The sequence below is a fragment of the Pseudochaenichthys georgianus genome, chromosome 10 (assembly GCF_902827115.2).
Source record: "Pseudochaenichthys georgianus chromosome 10, fPseGeo1.2, whole genome shotgun sequence".
Taxonomy (NCBI): domain Eukaryota; kingdom Metazoa; phylum Chordata; class Actinopteri; order Perciformes; family Channichthyidae; genus Pseudochaenichthys; species Pseudochaenichthys georgianus.
Genome location: NC_047512.1, coordinates 27,096,357 through 27,118,639, shown reverse-complemented (window position 1 = coordinate 27,118,639; position 22,283 = coordinate 27,096,357). Strand labels below are relative to the sequence as shown.

At 39.4% G+C, this 22,283-nt stretch overlaps 1 protein-coding gene across 2 annotated transcripts in view; it reads right to left on the bottom strand.

The window, feature by feature from the left end:
- Window positions 1-22,283, bottom strand: part of ctnna1 (catenin (cadherin-associated protein), alpha 1) — a 98,601-nt gene that overhangs the window by 76,077 nt on the left and 241 nt on the right. The window contains exons 1-7 of one of the 2 annotated variants that reach the window (XM_034093138.1): window positions 22,196-22,283; window positions 20,158-20,275; window positions 19,860-20,055; window positions 14,370-14,536; window positions 13,604-13,723; window positions 12,081-12,350; window positions 8,360-8,563 (exon numbers count right to left, since the gene is read on the bottom strand). The exon at window positions 22,196-22,283 is cut by the window's right edge and continues 107 nt beyond it. In XM_034093138.1, coding sequence (XP_033949029.1) covers window positions 8,360-8,563; window positions 12,081-12,350; window positions 13,604-13,723; window positions 14,370-14,536; window positions 19,860-20,055; window positions 20,158-20,262 — 1,062 coding nt within the window. In that variant the 5' untranslated portion in view covers window positions 20,263-20,275; window positions 22,196-22,283. The remainder of the gene's footprint in view (window positions 1-8,359; window positions 8,564-12,080; window positions 12,351-13,603; window positions 13,724-14,369; window positions 14,537-19,859; window positions 20,056-20,157; window positions 20,276-22,195) is intronic. The other variant, XM_034093137.2, reaches the window with a different exon arrangement.

The following is a 22,283-nucleotide window of genomic DNA, read 5'->3' as shown; positions in this document are numbered from 1 at the left end:
TGTTTCTGGTGTCCTTTGACAGCTCTTTGGTCTTGACCATAGTGGAGTTTGGAGTGTGACTGTTTGAGGTTGTGGACAGGTGTCTTTTATACTGATAACGAGTTCAAACAGGTGCCATTAATACAGTTAACAAGTGGAGGACAGAGGAGGCTCTTAAAGAAGAAGTTACAGGTCTGTGAGAGCCAGAAATCTTGTTTGTTTGTAGGTGACCAAATACTTATTTTACCGAGGAATTTACCAATTAATTCATTAAAAATCCTACAATGTGATTTCCTGGATTCTTTCCCCCCTATTCTGTCTCTCATAGTTGAAGTGTACCTAGGATGAAAATTACAGGCCTCTCTCATCTTTTTAAGTGGGAGAACTTGCACAATTGGTGGCTGACTAAATACTTTTTTGCCCCACTGAATATGCGCAGGAAATCATGGCCATCAAAACACATACAGCCAAATCAGAGGTAAGTATGGCACTATAGTGTTTTTCTTTTCCTGCATGAATTACATATTGCATTGCACCTCTTCAGCTCTGCTCTAGAATGAGAGCGAACACATCCTCATCAGGCCAATGTGAGGTTTGTTTAGTCTGCCACGCTTAATCACAGATGCAGTCAGGTTACCCGTCACGTTGTCTGCCCTTGCTTTAAGGCTCGAGGTTGAGACACCAGCCATCTCACCATGATAACCACGTGCCAGCTGCTCTTGTAAGAGGTTAGCCAAGGTAATTTAATGCACAAGGTGGACATATTATGCTTCTCATTGGTTTCCTTCATTTGGCCAAATGAGCAACCAAGTCCCTGTCATGGCCACTCATCATCACTGCTGTGATGAAATGTGTTCCTCTGTAAATCTGAGTTCCTAAGTCTTCAAGGGCTGGAGGAGTCCAGTCAAGTAGAAAACTTGTTTTGAAGCAAAACAGAGATGCTGCATGAATGGCCTGAACCTTAAAATAAACTGGCAGTGTTCTGGATGAGCAATGAGAGCAGACCCTGGCTGTAATGCCTGAGCATGGACAGGAGAGTATTGAGACAAAATGACATGTAAACTTAGTTGACATCCGACAGCTTGTCATTTTGTCCGTCAATGTCCAGTGAAAAATATTTGTCAAGTCAATGACTTTGTTATAATTATCTGGTTACAAATAAAATAGCCATCAGCGCGTAAATGCTTGAAAATCTTTATGAACATGCTATTGAAAACAGGTATTCGGTACCTTTATTCTATTTCTCATATCTAGTGCATCCCATGAAACCGAAGACATTATTACAGCTTAAAAGGAGAAAAAGCTTTTCCACATAGAGCATAAACAAATATTAGGGATTTAGCTATGAATCAATATATATATCCTTTAAGTATCAAATGCCTACCCCCAAAGGACAACCAAGCTCAGCCAGACTACTACTGTAATACTACTTTACCATAAGAAACCAAAGCCACTTTCTCCAGACCGCTGAGTTAATGCAATATTCATAAAGGTTTAAGTGCTACCTCGATGTGCAGTTCATATCATATCAGCCAGAAAGGTTGTGTTTTTGGTCCTGTATGTTTGAGTGTATTTTAGCTAAATCCCTCAAAACCTACATTGGAGATTTCAGACTCTTCATGGAGAGTTTGGTAAATAACCAAGACACAGATTACTTTTGGATGCAGATGTGCCTACTTATTCAGCAGGCAGGCTAAGGACATCGCCAAATGCTCTGCTATAGTAAATAACCAGGGTCTGAAGCCATGCTGCGGATGTACCAGCGCTAAATTGGCCTATTTATAATATAACCTATACACATAAAATACTGTATTTAAATCATTATAGTAACCTCTTGGCTTAGGAAGGTTATTGACTAAGTTATAGGCAAATTAGACAAGTTTGTTATTCAGCAAGTTAGACAGTAATGCTAAAATTAGAAGTCACCCTTTAAGCCTATAGTAGGTATCTGTTCAAATTGTAAACCAATTTGCATTATTAAGATAATTGAGCTCTGGCAGGATTGCTGCAGTGTGTGAATAACAGCTTGAATATGCACTAGCATCACACCCTACCTGGCATAACATCCAAAACAGCCACAGGACCACTGTAAGAATTCACTAATGAAATAGAAAAGATGTGCCCTTTAAAATGTTACCTCCGAAGACAGCGAGTACAGCAGGAAACGGATAAAGTTCAGGCTTATAGACGGTACTAAATAAGAAATCACCACAATAGGAAATTTCTCTGGGTGAGTGGCTCACACTGAAAGGCTGCCGTTACAGTGAGGATATTCAGCCGAACAGAGCCGTTCCAAACAGACAGAAGAAAGATATTGTAAAATAAAATGAGATCAGTGGAGGGAGAGAATGGATACATTATAATAGTTTTTCAGTGTCATTGCTGCTTCTTAACAAAAAAGCCCATGCAACATTATCATTTTCTACTAAAATTATATCTTGGGGAAGAACTAGTAAGAGTCCTAACAGTCATTATTCAAACATTAAAGTCAAATTGTCTACACTGAATACAGGAACAGATTTTCAGATGGGAAACAAATAGTCCAATACTGAACTAACTTATACATATGTTATCTTGTTACCTGAGGTAATATGAACACAAGTTCCCACCTGTACTCTTAAAATGCACATTGAAGACCAGTCTGTATGTTTTCTCTATGAATTTGTTTTTCGTTTTTTTCGAACAAAAGAAAATTCTTCAGGGAGTGCAGTGTGGGCCTCATGCCACTCAAACAGCTTGACGGATTAGCAAAGGGTACATTTAATTCTGACAAAAAGAAAGCAGTTTGTATTTTGCTGAAACTCAATTGTTTAGTATTACTTTATTTATGAAGATAAATGTCAAAAGTAAGTTAAGCATAAAAGCATATCTTTCACTTTTTCCATAATAAGTTATCTTCCATGGTGTATACAAAGTGTTTTGTTTTTGTTTGCTAGGTTCAGTACTTGAGAAACTACAGAACTTGATACCCACTGTCACACCAGACTTGATTTATTTGGCGGAAAAGTTTGAAAATGAAATCCCTGAAGGATTGGACTGTAGTGAAGGGTACTTTATGTTTATGCAGCTGTGGAAACTCCCCAGCTTATGCTCTTATAACATCCATGTCTGCTCTGTCCTTGTGATAAAAGGCATCTTCCGTTGCCTTAACATCATACTGAAGTTAGCCCTTGTTCCCTGTCTCATTGTCCATAACACATGAAACATTCTTATACTTTATCATTTCTACCACTAAATTATATATTTGGGTGAGGGAAGAGTGCGAGTTAGGGTTGTGAAGATTATGAAATGAATACAAAATACGGATCAAAAACTCCAACAGTCCACATCAAATCCAAGGAATATTGTTTTCCAGTTGAAAACACAATCACAAAGCACACAGGTCACACAGCCCACTAACACAGAGGCCATTACGAAGTGTGTGTAGGACTTCTGCATGCTAAGGTGTTGCCCAGGGGAGTGTTGGCTCCTGGTTTTAGCCTCCCGGGCAGACCAGTGACTGCATTTTTCTGAATACAAATCTCCTTTTTCTGGAATTTGCTGAGCCTATACCCGGATATGGCCCTAAGCTGACATACTATAGCCTAAAGCAGGGGTCGGCAACAGGCGGACCGCGGTCCGGATGCCGACCTATACGGACCCGGAGCTATAATCAATACATTAATAGGGGATTTTTCGGCGCCTCCCGCTTTTTTAACGCTGATTTGGGTGACTTGTGTAATTCATGGAGAACCGAAGAGTTTTCGTTTTGGGGGTGAGGGGGAGGGAGTCAGTCTGACAGACGGACAACTTCTCACTTCAAAAAAGAAGAAGAAATCTAGACCGCAAAAATAATTAAACAAGCGAGTACCTGTTTTTCCTGGCCAGGGACAGGTTCATGAACACAACACGAGCGTAACGTGTCTTCACGTGGTATATGTCTCGTCTGAAAGGAGTGCTGACAGAGAGCACCGGAACGCCGCTCCAGCCCTTAAAATATTGCAATACCCATAAGGAGCCGTACACATGCCGCAGTGTTTGCGTGGCTGTGTCTTTAGTTGTAAGCACAGTGGCGATCTGTTGTTATTAGCATCTGGTTAGCTAGCTATGCTAACGGATTTAAAGAGCTTTTCTACAACCAGGTGGAAGAGCTATCTCCTGAGAGGCTCAAATAACCTCAGCTCAGTGAGGTTAAGGCACACCTTGATATGATCATTATAGTTATTAATGAGACTAAATGAAAAACAGGTATAAAATACTATATGACAGCAACAAAAAAGTTGTTAAAAATAACAAGAATAGAGTTTAAAAGGAGAGTGATTTGTAAAATATCCAAAAAGGAAAATATGCTACAGTTCTGCTTCATATGGGTGTTGAGAGATGTATCCATAGATCTCTTAATGTTGCTCTCAAAGTGTACCACATTCATGCATTTAACTTCAATATTTAAACATTACACATATCCACACAGTATTTAAGTAATGTTAATTGACAATAAATATTGTTGTTTTTGAATTGTACTTTCTTTATTTGATTGGCAGTCAGTTGTTGATTACATGCAGACGTTGATAAAGCTACAGGTCACTTCAATATATATATCACACTAATTCATGAAGCAACTTAGACATTTTGATGTTCCGGACCTTTGCACGGGGAGATTTTCTCTAACTGGACCTCGTTGAATTTTAGTTGAAGACCCCTGGCCTAAAGCATGGGTCGGCAACAGGCAATAATATTTGGCCCGTAATTTTGAGAATCACTAATAAAATATTATTTTGAGATTTTTTTTTTTACAACATAAAAGCCGCTGATCGATCGGCCGCCGGTCATTATCGGCCGATATTCACTCTTAATAGTTTGATCGGTGCTCTCTATAAAGGCCGATCAGAAGAGCTGGATCTGATCGATATGGACAAACGCGAGTGAAGTATAACCGGACCCGAGAGAGAGATCAGATCAGCTGCTGAGTCTGACAGAGACATGCAGCTCTGCATAATCACCTGAAGCCCCGCCCACTGTTTAGCGAGCTGCATGAGAAACTGACGGGCTGTCAGGAGAGAGAGGGAGGGAGAGAGGGAGAGGGGAAAAGAGAGGATCCGTTTCTCCCGTGTTATTATTCAAAGTTAATGTAAACTTTTGAATAATGTACTTCATCTACTACAAGTAGTTTGTTTGAATGTAATAATTATGTTGTTTGTTGAATCATTTATCGAAAAATGAATCTGAACTTTTCAATCTGTAACGATTATAAACTGAAGCAATATAAAAATTACTCCCATTAACTGAGTTTTAACCATCAGCATATCCGGTCATAGTCCGGTGATTACCTGCTAACGGAAACTCTGCTACACCATTCTTATTATTATTATTGAAACATGACTGGTAAGTTTCAAATGTGTCCGGTAAAATAAATTCTGCCCCGAAATATCCGCTTACATTCATAATGTCAGCGGAGGGAGGGGAAGCGGCGCTGTGGAAGAGCAGAGTGGCGAGGGAGAGCTGTCCTCTTTGATTTTGGAAATAAAAATGTCATATTCTGAAAGCCAAGACTTTGTTTATTTTAAAATCAAACAAAACACCCGAACCCCGAAAAACTAGTTTTTTACGCAAATCCACGTTTATTTTGAAATGAGACGTTGCGACTTTCGACTGATTTCGACTGATTTCGATAGAGCGGGTCACATATGGCAAATTGGGGGGAACCAGGTCAATTAAAGTACTTATATAACTATTAAATACATTGAGTTTGAGTAAAATACTTGGTTACTGATTAATTTAGGTTATAATATATTAAATTGCAAAGCAAAATGCTGTAATTGATTTATTTTGTCCTTTGGTATTTTTTAAAGGTTTTCAACCTGAAAGAATCCTAATGTGTCCTTGAAAAGCTTAAATAAAGGAAAGGATTCCAGTTGTCCATGCGTCCTCTGTTGCCCCTCAAGCCTCTCAAATGTGCAAACGCTCAAATAAATGCCAAAAACCCAGAGAACTTGACAATACTTATCAGAATAAAATGTTAAATAACACTGCTACCTCGTTAATAACTCTACTTTACTCAATGGAGGCTCGTCCATTGAGGAAAGGGAGGACCATCCTCCCTAAGATTTCAGAGAAAAATAAACTTTGAAGAGAACAATAAATACACCTCAATTTAAAAGATAAGTCTGTTAAAATACAGATAATAGCCCTGGCTTTGGGACTGAAATGGGGCTAGAGAGGACGAGCCTCCCTTTGGGCGGGTCTAGCCAGAGGCTCTGGATTGGGCGCCTATATCATCAGTGAACCAATCAGCGGATCTGACTGCGCATCAGTGTTGATGGGGAGGGTCATCAGCGATAGAGTTTTTTCTGAACCGGGGCACAGGGGCGCTGCGCCCTTTTACCAACATCAATTCCTTGAATTAGGCTTTGATTATGTTCTGGCCCGCCATCTTGTGGCTCAGCAAAAAATTGGCCCACGGCCAAACTTACTTGCCTACCCCTTTCCTAAAGCATTTGATGAATGGAGCTTGTTGAAGGAAGGACTGAGAAATAGACAGAGTGATTCTAGGGTAGAGTATTCTTTAACTGAAGCAAGACCATTACAATGTATGCACCGTCATAAAACAAATCATGGTCGTTTTGATATTAATCCATAGTTAAATAGTAACAATCATTATTCAAATGTTTTGCTAAGGAATTGCAGCAATGCGGTGTCCCAGAGAGCCCACCGCATTGTGATTTGGGCCTTTATTTACTTACAGTTTGACATATAAGACTCTTTAAACTAGTGTTAATTTCGTCAGCTATTTTTTTTATTTAGTTTTAGTCTTAGTCCTGTGTTAAATTTTCTTTTTAGTCATATTTAGTCACCTTCATCCTGTTTTTATTTAATCATGTTTTAGTCGACTAAAAGTCTGAGCATTTTAGTCTTATTTTAGTGAAAGAAAACTAATTATTTTAGTCTACTTGTTGTCAATGAAAACGGTTGAGTCTTTTTTAGTCATCAGATTATATAGAACATTTCAGTCAAAGTAGTCTAGCCAAAACCAATAATTTGTCATTTTAGTCAAACGTATTTCACAGTAAGATTATATCTTGTCCTTATTTGATGAAAAACACAGGTTGAATGATTAAGAAGCTTTGCAGAGAGTATCTGGTCAGGTTTGTGGTGTTTTTACCAGCTGTGTTATGGCCACATTGCTTCCCTTCTGATAAAACAATGCATTCGCTTTTTTTCTCCGCCTCATTGTAGCGAAAATGGGCCCAAATATCACATCGTTTCTTTCTCCCAAGCAGTGGTGGCTTTAGACTTTTTCGTTGTCAGTAATTTTGACGGACAGGATCGTAACATTTCTATCATAATCCATTATTATCCGTCGAGTGCACAATTTATCAATCACTCACGCTGACGGGGGGTATTCGGTTAACGCGAGTGCGACCACTGCTCCTAAGCCCTGTTGTTGCCATTTTATTTTCTGTTAAATAAGGTTAGTTAGACCATGAGTTAGACCCGAGTCTTCCTGACAGTTCATATTGTGCCGCTGCCCGGTGTAATTCAAATGTACCGCTACGCGCAGCACATACACACAGCTGCTGCTCTGCCGCAGCACCGGAAATGGAACTGCTGGGAGAAAAACTGACTATCAGAGATGTAACGTTATCTTTGATAATATTTCGTCTCCTCATTTTTCGTCAAAGAAAATAAAGAGAGATTTTGGCAAAACTACATTTTCGTCTCGTCACTTTTCGTCAACGATATTGCATGATGATTTCGTTACAGTTATTGTTTACTGCCGTCGGTGCCGTCTCGTCATCGTCTCGCTTTCGTCATGGAAAAAAAGGTCGTTGACGAACATATTTAGTCATAGTTTTAGTCAACGAAATTAACACTACTTTAAACCAAGCACCATAAATATAAAACCAGCACGTTTTTATTTAAAACCTTTGGCCCCTATTACTTTAAGAAAACTTGTACAACATAACTGACAAAAGCCTAGCTACGAGACATATATAAACTACGAAGACTTGATTAACAAAAGACTGCTTGATCGCAGACCTGTTTCTATAGATTATGGACCTTTTGCCCACACGATAACCTGAGAGGGGTACTTTGATTCGCTCCCAAACAACATCAACCATTTTAACCGAGGTTATAAAAAAGAAAACAAGATTTAAATGCAAATAGGTGATGTTTCTCTTTAGAATTAGAAGACTCTTGGTATTATTCTTTTCAGGACATGGATTGCAAATATAAACATTACTGTCTTTACATACTAGGATATACTTGGATCCAAGAAACTAAAGTATTTATAAGTCTTGGTTAAACAGAGGGGCTATGCAAAATCTAAAAGTGAAATGAGAGAGGCGCTGTGTTGAGGATACAAAGTGTGGAGTTGGGTGTGATGGAAAGGTATACTTACATTGCCCATGTACTCCGACAGAAGGTCCTGAAGAGCCTGGCGCACAGAATTGCATTCGGCCACGATGCGCTCCCTGCGGTCGTCACGTGTGCAGGAAGAGTCGGCCATGAGGGCAGCTCCACTGATAATGCTCTCAAGGCGCTCCTCCAGGGAGGGGCGGAAGCGCTCCTCACTGAACGCAAGCGGGTCCACAATGATTTGTTTCTGTAAGGAAAGAGTCAGAGGGGAAATTACACAGGGAGGAAAAAAAAGATAAAAGTCATCATAGGACATTGATCTTTCCTTCTACAAGCCACGAAGAGAGAAATCTGGCAGGCAGGGGAAGGGCTGATCTGACGGACTGACGGGGGGCTGGGAAGCTGAAGAGAAGAATGTTTTAAGCGGTCTCATTTTTGTCTATGGGCCAAACGACCACAACTTGCCTAAGGTTTTAATAGCTCTCCAATAATGTACGTTTTATGACTAACTATGGTATGACCAGGAAATGAAGGCGTGGTCACTTTTTCCTTTAATTAAAAAGAATTACCTCACCTTCAGCACATATACTTTGTCAGCGGAATATCTGATTGGCTCGTGGAAAATTCTTAGTGGCCTCTCCAAATTAGAGTCAGGATAGCCCCTTTTTAATCTGTGTCACACAGAGAAAAGGATAAGTGGTTATTCAAATACTTTAGTCAGTAAGGTGAGGGACCGTTTTACTATATCCTCTTTAAGACTAGGCTTGCTCTTCTGCTCTGCTGATAATCAGTGTTTTGAATCATTAAAGATGAATACAGCTTCAAAAACGCACTTTCTCAGTGCGCTGACTAGAGAAAAACAAGTCATAAAATGTAACCAATCATCTGGAATAGTGCAACACAGCAAAGGAAAGTTCTTCTGAGGGTCTGATGAATAAATCAGAAATGAAAGCTCCATCATGTCTGGAATGTAGACTACAAGATCCATTTCAAACAACAGATGTGCCTATGAATATTAAATTATATAATCCCTTATGTGAAAGGATTTTTAAATTTCATAGCCTTTTCTACTTGTTTTCACAGAATTGCCGTAGTAAACCACTGCCCTCTCTTTAATATTTGCAGCATGAGAGAGGACACTTGAATGTGTGATTTTACAGGGGCAAGCGTGCTGAGAAGCAACTAGTTGGCATGCTGGAGAGGCACTGCAGAGGGTTAAGGTATCCACATGACACTTGGGGCGGTTAAAGAATGAAAGTAAAAAATCCCCAATGCCAAACCAACTCTGGGCTTCAGCAGACACCTTGCTGCAACTAAATATTAAACAATTCATCTGTTAGAAGTGAGGTTTATTAGGCAGCCCTCCCTCTATCACAGCCACCTTCAGCCCCCTCTTTTCCATCTCATCTGACCTCCTCTGCTTGCGTTTCACATCACCATGGCAACAGGCACACGAGAGACACGGAGGAGGAAACACAGTAAGAGAGTGAGAGAGATAGAGAGAATTGGGGGGGTTGACTCATTTGCTAATTTTACCTTGCACTTGAAATTGGGCAACAGAAGGGAGCTACTCTGGGAAAGGCATGGCTACCTGTAAAATAATCACTGAGGCAACAGTTTGAGACTGCATTGTTGACACTTGTTTCATAGATTAATCATTTGGCAGACCATCTGTCAGGCGGAAATGCTTTTATAGTTTATAACAGTGTCACGTAAATTTCCAGGGCTGTAAATCGACTCAGCCCGAGTGGCCAGACATCAGTCTGATCCTGAAAACAAAATCTTGCAAATTGTTGTTTCAACACTGCAAACAGGAACATCTAGTGACTGAGGCTTATTGCATTATCAAGTACATCGAATTCCTGTACCTACAATCATCAGGTTACCATTCGTTAAAAATACTAATTTGTTGAAAACAGAAGTGGCGTGTTTTTGTCTACTCTGTACTGAGACTATTTTGGAAAGGAATGTTCACTTTATGAAATACTCCATTTGCTTCCAAAAAAGCTTAAGTACATTTTTGATTAACTTTCGTTAAGAGCTACTGACTAATGGAGAGTCTAAAAGGTGGGCCTAAAGGGTAAAGTTAGTATATCAACATTCAACTATATATTACCCATTCTACGCTGCCATTTTGGCTAAATTAAAAATGTAATTAAATAATATTCTCCTAAACATTTTGTTTTTGCCCGTGTGCTCACTTCGGGAGCAGCTTTTCCTGGTGAGTAACAGTCACATAGATCCTACCACAGCACTCATGTTGTCGCCCTCCACAGAGGGATTACACATGTTAAGTGCAAATTACATGTGTGTAACTGCGCATCCGGATAATTGCTTGAGATCCTATCATTAGGTAATCATCAAACACATCTATTTACTTCAACGGTTGTTTCTCCTTTTGTATATATAAAACAAATACCAAATTCCATCCCGTGCTGCACCAACAGAGTAACAAAGGCTAAGAGTAATGACACATTGCATCATATGGCTAGGGGCACGAAAACATTAGCATGCAGATTGCATCAGTCCCGTGAGACTTTTTTTTTGCTGCAGGATAAACACATCAAGTTACACACAGCTCGTCGCTAAATGACTAAATTGCTGATCAACTAAAGATGAGTGATGTGTCTAGCGGTAAAGTGGCACAGTAGAAACCTGTTCTTCTATAGAGCTAATTGAGCAAGATTTATCTTGCTGTTGTGGATCTGTTCAATGTCTTTGGAATTTGTCAGAATATTAAACATCTTGTGTAAATAAAAAAGGTGCGTTGCAGGTCTGACAGAAGTCAGAGGAAGAAGAAAACAAAATCAGGGTAATCATGTTTGCATTTATCACCCCAGGCAGCATTAAGACGATTAGCTTAACGTTTTTACCCAGCTGCGACCTTGATGTTGTTTCATGTCAATATTATGATAAAAATAAAAGTCATATTGCTCTTATATAAGTTAATAGTTAAATGATCTTATAAATAGTAAGCTATCTTTAACCAAATTCAATCTCAACCATGTTACAATTTGCTAGGCCAATAATTAATTTAGTCAAAAACTAGTTCATCTGAGTCTAAAGTAGATTTTAGGGCTGTATAAAGTTTGAGTAAACACTGGATGACAACTTACTTTAAAGTTTTGAGCATGAATTTATGAAAAACTAGACAGCAACACGGAAAGTGTTTTTTTTTAGGGTTCCTCCCTGTACTAAATGTCAACATTTCCTACACTGAGGTACTTATTGAGTTTGCCAAGCTGTACTCCAGCGGTATGCTTTAGAAGCTGGCAACCTAGCAACAGTTGAGCAGAGCTTAGCAGCTACCAGCGGGGAAGTGGTTAACTCTTTATTTACAGGATATATTTATTTACAGGATATATTTATAAGACCATGTGATGTGTCTGTCTGAAAGCTAGAGCTGTGTAGACATCCTTCATTTGACTTAGAAGCAAATCAAGGAATGAATAGGTAGTGACTCAGGAACATATTCAATGTACCCCAAAGCCATGTCCCAATTTGTCCGCATATCTCGTCCTAATTTCCACCTCGACCCCGAGCCCTTGGAGGGTTTTTGGTCATTTTATGATTCAGTTGGGTTAAGTCCATGAACTAACATTCTGACCTTAATATAACCTTTCTGAACAAGACCTCATCCACCTCATGTTAATAAATAGTTTATCATACATTTGGAACTGAGCCATGCTGTTGTTGCAGATACCTGCATGCCTGGTTGGACTCGTGCAATGGGTTGTGACTTGTAAGCCACTCATTTGACTTACATCAAAATTGTTGAGGGCATAGGCAAGCTCTCCACCCCCTGCTGGGTGATTGAGCGCTGAGTCCTCAGTGGCGGTGGCCTGAGCGGCGTTGGAGATGCTAGAGACGGCGCTCTGCAGCTGCTTGTAGATCAGGTCACGGTTTGCCTTGTAGGCTGCCACGTCAGGGTGCTGGAGGCAGGCGCGGGACGCCGTGTACAGCATGGGGATGTTCCTCTGTAGCACGCCGCGAGCAGCAGCCATTTGGTCCTTGTGGTGGACGTCCTTGAGCTCCTAGCGGATTGAGATGAAAAGCAAAGTAGAAAAGGATGGAAAAAGTAATGGGTTGAACTGGAGGATGGAATTCTTACAGGGAGCTGGATGGTAATGTACTTTAGATTCAGAATGGGCCTGTCATGCCCTTATAGAGACACTAAGTGTGACAGAGTTTGTTCAGGATGACCCAGATTTATTTCTGTCCCCTGCGGCAAAACAACACAGTCATAATCAGGCCATTATAATATGCCTTTGCAAATTAATGCGTTGCTATTCAGACTTCAGCATTATATTACAAATACATCTACATCTCGAAGAGATAGTGATCGCTGGCATAGATTCATTGCATAAAAAAAAGCCGCTTGCATACACAAAACAAAATCCTCTAAATGGAACTCTCCCAGAGCTTTCATCCAGCATTGCTTAAGACATGCATTTAGGAAAAAAGCAGTCTTTAAGCATCATTACTTCCTGCCTTCACTTTGGTTAAACATATCTTCCCATTCATAAAAAAAAGTAAAAGCAATTTCCTCACAGGATAATCAGTGATCATTTTGGCAGGTTCTCCATTTAAAAGGGGGGTGTTTTGTATAACAATAATTGTCTGGTCTTGGAGTTTTTTTTTAAGGAATAGTACAGGAAGTTATTTGCTATTTAAGTGCTATTAAAATCAATGAAACAACTTTATGACTGAATCTTTATTTGATTGACTTGAATAATTTTTAAACATAAACAAAAGAATGACTTGTTTTGAAGAACATCAGACCAACTGAGGGGTCGCCGGCCGAATCAAATCATCGACCTTAAGGGTGCAGTCCTGAAAAAAAAAAGCCTTCAGTACGCTTTCTCCATTGGTTAGGCATATGCATCTCAAGGATCTGCACCAAGAATCTTATGAAGTTGTTTCATCTTGAAAATGCATTATGAAACACACTTTCCTGTTGACTACCACTTACACCATAGTGGAGAAAAACAATGCGCTATTTCTCATCACAAGGTAATGGGTTTTGTCAGATTTAGAATGAAGCCTATATGCACTTTTCTTGCTCTACCGGTCCACCTCATTGCAAGTGGTAATAAGAAGATTGTTCATGCTTACAGCATCTAATCATCCATCTTAAGCACTGCTTACTCCCTCCCACTGATGTACTTACCGTTAGGGTTGAAAGGCCTATTTTGTTATGAGTGACATAACCACTAATGCCCATTCAGTTACCAAATAACCTTCCAGTCCCTGTTAATAATCATTAATTCTACTAATGGTACATTACCTGCTGTCTCTTGGCGGCCATCATGTTCAGCTTGTCCACCTCTGGTTTCAAGGCCTTATATTGGATCCCAAGGTCCTGATCTGTTCCTGCATTTCGCACTTTCACAAGATTTTCCTCCACCTGAGCCAGGAAGGAAAAAGTTAGACAATACAGTTCTTAAATAAAAGGTTACGAACATTTTGGATGCAAATTGGATAGAAAAAAAAAATGCACCTATAATTTGTTAAATGCTATTTCAGTGTTCAAAATAATCTCTTAGTTGGTAATTGTGTTCTTAATGATAGCTGATCAAATATGACTTAAAGGTAGGGTAGGTAAGAATGGAGAAACCAGCTCGAGTGCGCTAGAATTTGAAAGTGCGCAGCCGGAAAAAATCTGCCCCTTCCTTCAGACTTCCTTACAGAGAGAGCCCCTCCTCCAACACACACGAACGCGCACATGACCAATGAGGGCACGAGATAAGTTTGTGCACAGATGGAAGGCTGACAGGCAGGTAGGCCATCCAGTTATTTTAGCCGGGCCGGCTCAGATGATTGGTCGTGCTTTTTACAGTACCACGGCTTCCAGAGATAAAAATGTTTATATATTTATTGTCAAAGCATTTAATATATTCATTGCCATCGTTATGTTAAGAGCATTCCATGGAATATAACAAAAAGTGTTCCTGAAGTGAATTAGGTACCCCACCTTTAATTCAAATTGTTGTGTTTATATTATATTAAGATTGTTGACATGTACATGATCCAAAAGAATGAAGCTATCTCACCAGTTTAAGCTGCAGTAGAAGCTTGTAGACATCAGACATGTCTGCCAGCACTAGCAGATGTGTGACTGCTGACAGCAGGGCTCTAGCAGCACGAACCATATTGCCCCTCTTCACAGATGAGCAGGGGTCTTCTGCAAAGTCTCCAGAAGCCTGCCGCATTGAATCACCTGAGAATGAGTGACAAAACAAAATGTCTGCTGTAAATGCAAGGTTGAAAATGAAACTTCAGATGAAAACACGTTCAAAGACTGACTTTTGAACTTGTCAAATTAAACACTGCACTGTGAACTAGCCTTCAAAGCTTTAGTAGTCTTTAAATAGGAAACAGACTTTCAATCTTTTGCAATAAAAACAAAAAAATATATATCTCAGCAAAAGGATGTGATGTGTTGATATGACACAAAAACTAGATCGAAAGAAAGCACAATATCACATAACTCTTTGTTTTTTACCAAATGCAATGAATCTTCCTTTGTTACCCATTAGATCAGAGCAAATTCTTCACGTATAAAATCCATTTATTCCTAATAGTCGTAGTAATACTCTACCGGAGCTGACGGCACAAGTCTGAGAGCAGTCACACTCCTTTCAGGCTACAGTTAATTGCTTTGAAGTCTTCATCCAAGACAAAGAGAAGTGTGGGGAAACAGGCAACAGTCTGACACGTTCCCCCTGCCTGCTTAGAGATCAGCATGTGACACACACAGACACAAATACCTCTTCAATGTCCAGTTATAATTTCTGCTTGCACACACAGCCCCCTTAAAATGAATAAAAAGAGGTCACAGCCCCTACAAAGGGCTCACTGTCTGGTTTGTCCAGCACTATGCTTTGTCCTACATTGGATGGCCCTGCACAGTTGACTGGACACACAAATAGACTTTGTAAGCTTGCATTATGAACAAGACAGTACATCCGTAAATAGTTTACTTCAGCTGAGAGATAGCCAAATTCAGATTCTAAAAAGTCCTATACAACAGCTTTTTCTGTATCAGGGATCAAAAGAAAAGAAAAATAGTTTCTGTTGTTCACTTTCCTATGAAGGGAAAAGCTTTGTCTTGGCACCGATATACAGCCTGATATGGTATAGACTAGAGTATGTTTCCCGTTTATTCAAAAAATAAGTAGCATATATGAAATAACCGCATGGACTATAAACATTTATTTGATAGGGCAGAAATAAATGTGTTTATTCCTAGACTATATGACATCAATAACATTGTAGAGAATCATAACCATTAGGACCGTTTTACGTCACTTTGACAATAATTATATATTGGACTGGATTCTAATGAGGTCTTAATCTAATAGGCCTATCAAATGACTTGATCTAATTGGCCAATACAAATGCCTAAAATAATAATAGCAACCTGGTTTGAGCCATCTAAAGCCCGCATCACGTCCTTTGGTCTTGTAACGGCAATAGGTCTTTTGTGGGACTGGGGAATGGCAAGTTCCCACGCATGGGAACCAATCAGAGACCAACAATGGTGACATTACAGGCATATAACAAATGCCGTGGTGTGTCATTTTATAAAGCAAAAAGCAGGCACCGAAAAATTGTTTATGAATTAAATCTTATATACTGGCTATGTGAACGCTGAGTAAGAGCTGAGTGCTGTGGATGCTAAAGTGTCAGTGTACTCTATCACTCCGCGATAACGAGGAAGCTATATTTAGAAACAAGGCTAAGTGACTTCTTGGATTTGACCTCTATAATGTTTTCCGTGTTCTGGACACATGCGGACATTTGATAAGTCCCCCAAAATGATGTGTGCTGTAAAAACAAAAGGCGACCACTGACAACTTAGATAGATTGTTTTCCAAATGTATCTGAAAATACAGCTCCTCTTATTTCCCTCCACCGCACCACTCTTCCACCCCCTCGCATCTGAACATCCATTGAGTCATGCAACTCAGAATAACTACATATTTTAACTTCAGTAGCAAAATGTCTAACTTGAAGTAATTTGCAAAACAAATGTGCTTTGTCCATGTCCATGTTTTTAATTCATGCACTGAATTGTATTAATGCCCCCTTTAACTAAGATCTAGGTAAAATCTTAACTGAGCTCCAGTAAATACTCAAAAGATATGGGTTGGTCAATTGGACTGCGTTTATATAACAACAGTCCAAGCTAGTATATATACATTTGCTCATAACCTTTGTAAGAACATCATGTTCTAGCCAGACTATTCAACCTCCCTGCTTCCAATATGAAGCGTATCTAGGCTTTTTTCCTGCTTTCAGTCAATTATTTTGGATATCCAATAGCAGACATATTAATGCAATGTACAAAAAGATCTTACAGGTGAAGCATTATAACGCTGGTTTTAAGACGGTTTATTACTGGCAAAACATTGCATAAAGATAGTTCTTGTTAATGAAGCCTTCAAATTATATTCAAAATGAATTGTCTGACACATGAAGTCTGAAATGCAACCTCACCGAGCGGTATAAGAATAAGCTAATGCAGCAAGTTAGTGTATTGATTGTACTGGAAGCATTCAGTGTCTGGAAAAATATAAACTCTTAGGCTTCGTAAATGAAACATCAATAACAAGCCATCAGCAGCCCCCCCCCCCCCCCCCCCCCCGAGGTAGGTAAACTGACAACCTGTGAGTAACCCTGATAAATGTTGCTTGTTGTGCTAATACACACATCCCCCAACGTTAGCTTATGCCAGCAACATGCATGCCCACTAACACTTTCAGTTCAATAAATGCGCACTTTGACAATTACATACTGAAACTCTATACTCAACGAACAGTGGTTCAGATGTGTGCAAGCATTGCTGCAAAACAGAGAGATATGTAATTCTCTCCCGAAAAAGATTATTTTTTACCGAGCCAGCATAGCGTCATTCAGTTACATTGAAGCATGTCTATTCCTTCGAATGGACAAACAGCTGTGAAATTGGTGTGAAAAATAAGTGTCTGTGGCTTTAGTAGTTCAACATCAGCAGCTTTGGGTGCAATTTACTACTGATTCTTATTAATAAATCAGTAAAATATTCATATAATCTCTTTGTATGTATAATGAAAAATAGTGTCAAATTTCCATAATATTCTTTTAGAAACCAAAATGGTGTTATTTTAATCTTTCCACCGGTTTACCAGTCCAAAACCCGAATATATTATCATTCATGACAGAAATTATATTGAATCCTAACATTTTTGCCATCAAAAAAGTTGTTCACATCACACAGATTCTGATCATTTTGTCCCGACAGAGAGCGAAAGCAGTTTGTGCAAATGATCGACAACACAAACCACAAACACAGTCTGCACCTTCAGGCTGTTATTCCCCCCTGTGAACAAAATCAATAAGGCCATTTTCAGGGGGCAGATAGTGATCAGTGTTCCTTTAATAAACTTCCATCCATCTAACGCTAACCTGCAACCCACCAGGTGCTTGATGAAATGATTAAAATGTATATCACACATTAAGCACACAAAACAGAAGGACAACAGAAACACAGACGAGGAGGGAGGGAAGGGCAAGACCGATAGGACAAAGGCAGACAGAAAGGGATGCGTATAGAAATATAATCTGCAAAAAAGGGAGAAAATGTCTGCGGATGTTTGTAATTGTAAATTGGATTTAAGATATTAACAGAATATGTTAACCGGGGAAAAACATCCACTAAATTTCCAATTATTTCAGAAAAAAAGTTTTTAACGTTAATTTTATTTCAAAACATTGATTAGGGTATTTGAAGGACGCTTTGAATACCCGTCAACATATTTGACATAAATGCATGTAGGTTTACACTTAACACTGAGGGCACCATTCAAATGTTTACTTTGAATTCAACTGTTTATGTCCACAAAGCTTTAACTCAAACTACTGGGTAGAGCACCTCATTGATAATGATCATGTCAGACTTTTTTTCTACCATTTTAAAACAGCTGGCAAGTCACAGCTGGGTGGAAAATGCTTTCTGAATTGAGGGGTTGGTGGGGGGGTGTTACTCCACTCAATAGCCGTATTATCAGTCCAAGCACGCTCCACCGAGCAGCATGGCATAGCGGACAGCCAGGCCTCGGCACCAGCTAACAACAGTGAGTGAATTCCAGCCCAGTGACAGCTTACCACAACTACAGTAACATTCCTGGGCACTGAGCACTGCACAGGCTATCAAGCAACATGTCATCTACCTCCCAACTACTCAGAGCGCAGCTCGAGCAGGGGACATCTAACTCGCTGGGCATCTGGGGAGAAAGACACAGTGACACAGATGTCGCTTCACAAGGTGATAACAGCCACCCTCAAGTCAGAGCTCCCCAGTCTCAACGGTCTGCTGGTGTGTCAAAAGACATTCAGATATCTGGAGCAGAGGGGAATAAATGAGACTATAAAGTGTGGTTGTTGAATGAAGGAATATGCTATCGCAAGCCAAATGGTCATTTAATTGGGTAACCGGCTGGTAGTTCGAGGGTACATTCTGGTTTTGAGATGCACAAGTTGTTAATTTGTCAAACAATTATCTGGTACTACTGATCTGATCTCCCAACAGATAATCTTAAACAATACCCGGATCACGAAAGCCTTCCCTCAATACTGTGCATAAATATGATTACTTTATTTCGTCATCGACAGTATAGCCATCTTTAGCTGCGGAAAATAGGCTAAAACAAATTATTTATTTTTAGGCCGACCCAATATCCATTGTTGCCACTGTTGTGAATGGGATAACGGATAAATCAAGCTGACTGTATGCTCATGACAAATGTCTTTCAAATGTCAGATACTGCTCAAACGCATGGGGTGAAGGCAGGTTCATATTATAATGGATGACTATAGTGGGATTATACTGCAGGGCTGAGTGATATAGGGTAGGGCTGGACAATATGGTTGAAATCATGATCACAATATTGTTAAGAAAAGGCTCCCATTACAGATTTAAATCACCAGTATCTTTTTAATGTCATACATCCTAAAATGAACACTTATTGTGGGATTTTAGAACATATAACACAACAAAAATGAATGTTTTGTTTGTATTTTTCAAATACACTGTTATGATAAACGATTATATTTAATAATATTTCCCAGCCCTAAGTGTGAAATATCTTTATTTTCTGACCAACATCGCAATTTAAATGTTGCTCTATTTACAATATAGTCCAGTTCTGAACCAGAGTTAAATAAAATAAATGCACAATATGTTCTACAAGGGCAGTCATACCAAACTACTGGCTACATTTGATCATGGTAGAAGGCAAGGCACGGACAATGGTGTAAAGCTTAATATAAATGTGAACCGTCTACATGCTTAAATGAAAACCTCTATTAATGGGCTCTCTGAATTCCCCATAGCAAAAGAGAAATCCATCACGCTCAAAGCATATCCTTACTTCAAGGTCGTCCACTGGGGAAGATGATATGTACATACTTTATGATTTATTTATCCTCCCGCCTATCAAAAGAAGCACTCTGTACATGCTGGAAACCACATACTGTTGCAATATGCATTTTCAATATACCTTGCTTGCGGACATCTTCCACAGCGGCAGTCAGTTCATCCTTCAGGAACTGACTTTCCTTTGCAATCTTCTCTCCTTTCTCCAGGAAGTTCTCAGTGGCATTCTCCACAGATGCCGCTAAAACATGAGCCTTCTTAGAGCGTCCTTTCTTCTTGTTGGAGGGGCCTTTGTTGCTAGAGTTTACCAAAGTGGTGACCTATGGCCGGAATAGAAGTGGGATAATATATCACTTGCTATTGTTTTAAATCTGACGCTGTGTAAATATTCAAAAATAAAAATGCAAATTGTTTTTCATTACCTGGGTCACTAGGGGCTCCAGCAGCCTCTCCACTGCCAGAGTACGGATCTCCAGACTCTTTGGGTCCCATTTAAAGTTGATGTTAGCCGTGTTGATGTTTGTCATGGTGTCTGGAACTCTAGGGATAAACAAATTGACAATTTAGAAAGGTTTGAAACCTCTGAGTAGGATGGAAGAGTACATTTTAATTCTCCAGATGCTAAGATAAAACACTTTTTAGACTGCATCATGCATGAACACCTCTGCCTTGCAAAACACTGACTTTCTAGCCAAGATGATTGTGGCTATACTTTATACATTGAAGGCTAGGTGGCCAAGAGAACAATGTTTGCTTACTAAATAAAGCATTATTTAAGATGTTTAGACTAGTCTCCAAAAGGTCTGTAGACATAATCCACATATCAAGGTCGTTCTTTGAGCCAGCCATGCCCCACTCCTTGCAGAATGCCTGCCAGAGGTAGAGCAAAGTAGCACTATGGCCCAATTTTGATTTCTCTTTTCAGGCAGCACTGCAACTCCATTGATTAGCTTTCTAACATGGAGGGCCAGGGATAATCAGCCAGCCCTGAGGGGCCTCAGCTGAAAGTTGGTCAGCAGCATTATGAGAAGAATGTGTAGACACTACAGCCGCTAACCTACATTGTCACCATAGAGGCCTACATATTAGAAGCCTCAGGAGAACGATGACTACCAAATGCTAAAAGTAGTAATATTGAACTGATATTTATGAATGGGTGTGCTTTCAATTTTGCCAAAAGATCTTGACTAAAGCTAACATTTGGATGGGGTATACTTGTGAGCTATGGCCCCTTTTAACTTTTAATCAAAAAAGGCAGCCAGTATGGATGGATGCAAATTTTCTGGCACAGTTGCAACTCATTTTATCATGGAACAAATGTTAAAGCCCTTCACTACTACTCACAGAAATTTTATTTTCCAATTACTTGTCAACTACTACAGGGTTTTTCATCTAGTAAAGTTCACCTCACACAGATCAACCAAAATAATGTCTGTGTCAGCATCTAACCATACAGATAGTGGTTGTGATATTGGCTGAAGTATGGCCCATGTTCAATAAAACGGATTCTACCAAGGAAGTAGTTCAAAACTGGTTTACTAACATGTAACTGGGACAATGCATGTGATATCTCGTTCACTTCCTGTGTATGGGTGTGGCAGAGACTGTTATCTGAAAATCTGGTCAACAGAAACCAAAACGTTCTTTAAGGCTAGACACAGCTGGGGGTATATGCATATGACCTGGGTGATATACATCTTTAATTTCTCAGCAAATTAACCACAATCATTTCTCCTAAGAAACACAAGCAAAATGGCGTATTTATGAACATTGAAATGCCTTTTCGTAACAAGATACGCCCTTACTACAATGATACTAAGGATAAGGGTGTCGTTTTTTTCTCATACTGATATTCTGAACAATCTGTGCTGTTGTATTAGCTGAAAAGTGTCTCTACTGTAGGCTATTTTTATTATATGTACAGCACTTTGGCTCGACCAAAAATCGTTTATAAATGTGCTATATAAATAAAACTTGATTTGATAGTATACTTAACATAAAACTCATTACAAATGGAGAAGCAACAATATGGGTTTCAGGTTAACGAACGATAGCCAGGCGCTTATACTGAAGTTAAGTAGCTAAATTGCACCTGTTGTAGCTAACTTTACCCAAGTTAACATTGGTTGTATCCAGTTAAAGTAACACTAGTCTAACTTTTTAAAAAGTGAACGTTGTGAAATAAAGACTGGTGTTGAGTGAATTAACCGATTTTGACCAGGAATGGTCTAATTAATAGGTCATGTTACACCAATTTAGTTCACCGTACAGTATGGAAACGTTACCTGCTAACGTACAAACACGGCACCTTGCTAATGCTAATGCTAACCGACACAACAAACACTAACTCCATACGCCTATTCAAACACGGCTGAACACTTTAACTGTCGTGTTAATGCGCTGCCCAGATGACTTTTATCATGTTGTAAATAGGGTATTAAGTTAACGCTATAAACTTACCGAAAACAATCCACAAGCAAAACTGGGAGTTTAAAAGTTCAAAATGGAGGAATGGGAATTACGGAGTTGCTTGCCTCAAAAGTTTTCC